The 6,000-nt window shown below is 31.4% G+C and overlaps 1 protein-coding gene across 22 annotated transcripts in view; it reads left to right on the plus strand.

Annotated features, from left to right (window-relative positions):
- The window catches only part of LOC110457160 (prisilkin-39-like), a 41,961-nt gene that overhangs the window by 29,500 nt on the left and 6,461 nt on the right, over positions 1–6,000 (plus strand). For 13 of the 22 annotated variants that reach the window (XM_021508276.1, XM_021508278.1, XM_021508280.1 and 10 more), the window contains 7 exons: positions 80–100; positions 929–949; positions 1,422–1,439; positions 2,015–2,056; positions 3,827–3,838; positions 4,084–4,098; positions 5,051–5,092. In XM_021508276.1, coding sequence (XP_021363951.1) covers positions 80–100; positions 929–949; positions 1,422–1,439; positions 2,015–2,056; positions 3,827–3,838; positions 4,084–4,098; positions 5,051–5,092 — 171 coding nt within the window. The remainder of the gene's footprint in view (positions 1–79; positions 101–928; positions 950–1,421; positions 1,440–2,014; positions 2,057–3,826; positions 3,839–4,083; positions 4,099–5,050; positions 5,093–6,000) is intronic. The other 9 variants (XM_021508279.1, XM_021508283.1, XM_021508289.1 and 6 more) reach the window with 5 other exon arrangements.

A 6,000-nucleotide genomic window follows, 5' to 3' on the forward strand; every position in this document is an offset into this window, starting at 1 on the left:
TCAATTACAAGACTTCGATTTCATGTATCAGTTTAGAAATACGATTAACAATAATATTAGATTGTTTTTTTATTTGTAGGGATATAGCATGGGAGGTTCAGTAAGTACTACACAACTAGTGCATGTACTAATTACCTATTTCTTATCATTAGGCTACTCCTAGTTCTCATATAACGATAGCTTTCAACTTAACTGATATGCTATTCATCATTAAAGGTAGACCCTTGTCATTTTGATGGGTGCAGAATGAAAACAATGATTAATTCTCTAAATCAAGAGCGGAAAGAAATCATTGAAGATTTTTTTTGTATTCAATTTGTTATTCGGCTTTTTCAGACCAAAATGTCATAACAAATGATATCGATATTTAACCTTTTTACCTTTTCATTTTTTAAAGACAGTGATTTAATCTTTGAATTACGCAATAATTTGGAGTTCAAATTTATGAAACAAGGTATTTATTTTGCTGGATTAACAAGATAAACAAGCCTTTTTAAAGGATCCCCATTGCAATTAATACGTTATGATCATTTGCCGTAGCTGTATATAATCAGAAAGCTTCAATTAGATGATTAGTATGGTCGGAATACGCCTCCAGCCCCAGTAAATATTAACGACACTCAATGGTTCTACAGAGTGTCAGCAACTGTACATTTAACTGGTATTACCAACTTGGATACTATTGCCACTAACATGTTTGCTATTTCCTCAAATAAGGTTGATCTACCAGTGTTCTTAGTGTAGTAATCAAACATGATATAAAGCAACATAAATCGATCTAAGGATTTAATAATTTACCATCTATTCTTAGTTTAGTCATCAAAACCTACTTTGAACCAAACAGCAATCAATTTGATGATTAAATATTTAAATTGTATTATAGCAATATAACAAATACTGCACCTATGTCTTTTTCTTTTGCTTTCAGTACTCTTCTGCTCCATCTATGGTAAGTTATTTGAAATAGCCTTGAAATGGTTTGCAATTTTATTTACAATTTGAACTTAAAATGATTATTTCACCAAGTGTTAAAGCGTGAACCTACACGTATTTTTATTAAAACTCATTCTATTACCATTACTCAGTGTTAAATTTTCGAACGTTCTACACTTATATGTGCTTCATACGTTGTTTGTTATCTTTTGTATGTACAATGTGATTTCATTGTACTAATTAATTTATGCAGTTTGTTATTCATTACGTCATCAGATAGAGTCTTTTTGAATCATGTATTGATCAATTCATTCTATGATTCCGTTATATACTGTAGCGTTTGCAGGCTATGACAAATAAACTTCATTTAGTTTTTCTCATTTTGTATGGTTATATGACCTCTAGAGTAAGACTAGATTAAGACATTAATAAGAAACCTCGGATTTTTATTTTTGTGTGAAAATGCAATTCAGACCTTTTATTTGTAGTACGCCGGTGGAAATGCCGTAAGTACTGAAACATTATAGACTAATTACCCTATTTTAAAGCGTAAAAATGCCTTCAGTAACAAAGAGATGATAGTAAAATCCTTTAAAACATCATACATATACATCTCCATGACCCATATAGCTTTATGCATTTATTTGGTTATATAACTTTAACGTACCTTGATTATTCATCAAAAAAGCTTTTTTTAAACATGAAGTTGATTATTTTACATTATGTCAAAGTGTGTTCTAACAAATACTTTAGTCACGGTACATGTATATCGCCGTAAATCTCTTAATAAAGAAGGTTATCCCATTCCTAATACCAGCTACTTAGAAATATAAGTAAACTGTTTATATTCTACCTTACATAATAACAGGATTTAACAAGACAAAACATATAGTTCACATAACTTTATAGATTGTATGGATGAAATAAAATGATAACAAGATATATACCAAATGCTTCAGTTCTTTTGCTTGAATTATTTGTGAACGGGAACTTGGAGACTCAAGATATACTCATATACAACATGTGAGATTTCCAGAAACTTCACTTATTCTAACAATGCAACATTTTTTATTCATTTTAGGTTATGGGCGGCGGCGCCTCTATAGGAGGATTCGGACAGGCGGTAAGATTTTTTTTTTTTTTATCAAATAACAATTTAATTGATTTTTGTTCATAGAAACTATAGGAAATAACGTGTTTTCTGACTGAAAACATATCTTTTTAAACCATACACTATATTTTTGTGCAAGAAACAATTTGTTCACTTGACATTTTAAATATTACATAAGTGCTTGCTGGATTTTGGAGAATGGTATTCAAAGTTTGACCATCACCACTGTAAACACAATCATTTTAGCATAGCAAAAGTTTCGATATACTTTCATTTATGTATGCGATAACTGCTTTGTTGAAAAACCGGCAACGCATTAAGCAATCTTAATATACTGGAATTATTTCTTGTTGAGTTTACAAACTAAAAGCCATTGTTTTCTGTCGATGATAGTGTTTTTTAAAGATGTTTATCATTGGTCTTGATGATAGTGTTTAGTAAAGCTACTTTGTTTTCTGTCGATGAAAGTGTTTAGTAAAGTGCTATATTGTTTTCTGTGTATGATAGTGTTTAGTAAAGTGTTATATTGTTTTCTGTCTGATAGTGTTTAGTAAAGTGCTGTTTTGTTTTCTGTCGATGATAGTGTTTAGTAAGCGATGTGTTGTTTTTTGTCTGATAGTGTTTAGTAGACGATGTATTGATCGATGTTGATGATAGTCTTTAGTAAAGCGATGTACTATTTGATGTCGATAATAGTGTTTGGTTAAGCAATGTATTGTTTGATGTCGATTATAGTGTTTATTAAACGATGCATTTTGTCATGACGATGATAGTGTTAAGCTAAGCGATGTATTGTTTGGTAATGATGAACGTGTATAGTACAGCTTTAAAAAAACGATTCATTGTTTGGTGTCGATAAAACGTTTGGTTAAGCGATGTATTGTTTGATGTCGATGATAGTGGTTAGTAAAGCGAAGTGTTTTTTGATGTCGATGATAGTGGTTAGTAAAGCGAAGTGTTTTTTGATGTCGATGATAGTGGTTAGTAAAGCGAAGTGTTTTTTGATGTCGATGATAGTGGTTAGTAAAGCGAAGTGTTTTTTGATGTCGATGATAGTGGTTAGTAAAGCGAAGTGTTTTTTGATGTCGATGATAGTGGTTAGTAAAGCGAAGTGTTTTTTGATGTCGATGATAGTGGTTAGTAAAGCGAAGTGTTTTTTGATGTCGATGATAGTGGTTAGTAAAGCGAGATATTGTTTTGTGTCGCTATAAGCTATAAAAAAGCGATTTATTGTTTGATGTTGATGAAAGTTTGGTTAAGTTATGTATTGTTTGGTGTCAATATTAGTTTTTGTAAAGTATTGATTGTTACATGTCCATGTAAGCTAGGTTAGAGTAACCACATATGTTCTATTTTCTATGATACTAATATATAAGTATTCATTGTTTAGTGGCCAAAGTTACGACGTTCAAGATTTGTTAGGACAGTGGTCAAAGATCAGCAAGGGTAGTGATAAAATATTTTATAGCGTTATAGTGAAAGATGTTTTAGGGCAGTGATGATAGATCTGTAAGAGCAGTGTTAAAAAAGATTTTATAAGTGAAAGATATTTTAGGGTAGTGATGAAAGATATGTAAGGGCAGTGTTAAAAGAGATATGTAAGGACATTGGTGATAGATCTTTAAGGGCAGTAATAAAAGATTTGTTAGGGCCGTGTTGAAAATATGTGAGGGTAGTATTGTAAGATATGTCAGAGAAGTAGTGATATAAAATACCCTTTCTGTTCTGAGGATTACCGTAATTGGATCACTATCATATGTTTGATATTCTTTTTTTCCCCAGGTTGGTCCTTTGGTAAGTGTTTACGTGGTCACTAACAAGACAATGCTAATAATATAACGGTCATTATTTTATAAGTTCAGTTCAACATGCATATTGTATCACTTCTTTGGATTATTATGAAAGAAATATCGCAAAGATAATTTTATGGAAAATATTTTTTTTCTTACGCAACTTACACCGGACACAGATAGCATGTCCAGTATAGCATGCACGCTAATATTTGAAAATAAATAACTGATACATTTTCATTTCTGCAGGAACTCGTCGGAGCAGTAAGTATTTGTTTTCATCTCAAGGAATGCGTGATATATCCATCATTCAATGACTTACGATATTATATATATATATAAAACAAAAGACAAGAATTTCTTCGACTTCTCTAGCGCTTTCACCTCTTCAGAGGTACATATATATATCAGCAATCAGTGTGGTAAGTATATCAAAAATATGACGTAGAACAACATATATCTATTAACAACAAAACGCAAGTGGCAAAATGCTACATGATAACGGTTGAGTGAATATGGACATATGTCTCGTAGTGGATAAAATGTAGATCTGTTTACACAGTAATAGGTTTGGGTTAGTGGAAAAAATGTAGATATGATTACACTGTAATAGTTTGGGGTAGTGGATAAAATGTCGATCTGTTTACACTGTAATAGTTTGGGGTAGTGGATAAAATGTAGATATGTTTACACTGTAATATGTTTAGGGTAATGGTTAAAATAAAGATATGTTTACACTGTAATATGTTTAGGGTAGTGGATAAAGTGTAGATATGATTACACTGTAATAGTTTGGGGTAGTGGATAATATGTCGATCTGTTTACACTGTAATAGTTTGGGGTAGTGGATAAAATGTAGATATGTTTACACTGTAATAGGTTTAGGGCAGTGGATAAAATGTAGATATATTGTACTCTGTAATATGGTTTCGGCTTAGAAGAAAAAAATAAAGCCATTTTTTTGTGATATGTTCGATTTAGTAACAGAAAACGTGAATATGTACGGAGTATTGGAAGAAAACGTGAACATCTGTAATTTGTGTAAGAAAATGTTGTCCTTTATGGATAGAGTAGTAACAGAAAATGTGGACACATGTACTTTAGTTTATGTTAGGGGTAGTGGACGAAAAAACAAACGTTTGTGTACTTTTGTAAAGGTTTAAGTGTTTGAACTAACATGCATGTAGTTTTATGTATTTATCATTGTACAATGTAGGGTGCTGGAGGAGGTATTGCAAATGCAGGATACCAGGCTATGGTTAGTTATTGTTGAATACACACAATCTGATCTCCAGTGTTCACGATGAAACACAATCATTATTATTTCCTATACATGCAAATCTTGGAATCTGTATATGACATGTTATTTCAGTACTTATACTCTTTATGGACATCTGCACCATAACAAACGTTTAAAAAGAGCAGAACATATTTGGTCTATGTTCCTTATATTTAAAAAAAAATCAATTAACGTGTTTATACACTTATGGTGTTCGTTTTCAAGTTATAATACGCCTATATAAATATCATCGCCATACTATTTTAAAACTGATTTAATGGTTAGCTCCTAATAATCCCTAATCAATTACATGGTCTCTTCCTTGTTTTATCGGTGTAAAACAGTGGGAAAAGGGTCGGTTTACGTTTGTTTGACAGAAGGGTTTAAATCAGCTATCAAATTTCAAACATCAATTAGATGAAATTTTATATGAGGGTGGTGAATGGATGTTTCTGTTTTTTATCCAACCGTCCTTATTGGATGATAAGATATAATTTCCAAACAACAAGAAAACTTGGATATGTGTAATGTGTAATATGTTCGTGGTAGTTTAGAACAAAGTGGATATGTTTACATTGTAATATTTTCGGAATACTATGTACTATGTTGGAGAATCATATTTGGTCAGAGAAAAATATTTACTGTAACGGAGTAGTCGACAGGTAAAATATTGTGTGGAACAAATATTATGGATTAGATCGGAGTAGTGGAATACAATGTGTATATGTAGTGAAACAATATGTTGGTATAAATACTTTGTAATAGAGTCGGGGAAGCGGAAGAAAATGTCCATATGTGTACTAAGTATAATATTGGGGGAAGTTGATAAAGTGTACACATATGTACTATGTAATATGTTTGGGATAGTGAATAAAATACAGATCTGT

The sequence above is a fragment of the Mizuhopecten yessoensis genome, unplaced genomic scaffold, assembly GCF_002113885.1.
Source record: "Mizuhopecten yessoensis strain PY_sf001 unplaced genomic scaffold, ASM211388v2 scaffold9033, whole genome shotgun sequence".
Taxonomy (NCBI): domain Eukaryota; kingdom Metazoa; phylum Mollusca; class Bivalvia; order Pectinida; family Pectinidae; genus Mizuhopecten; species Mizuhopecten yessoensis.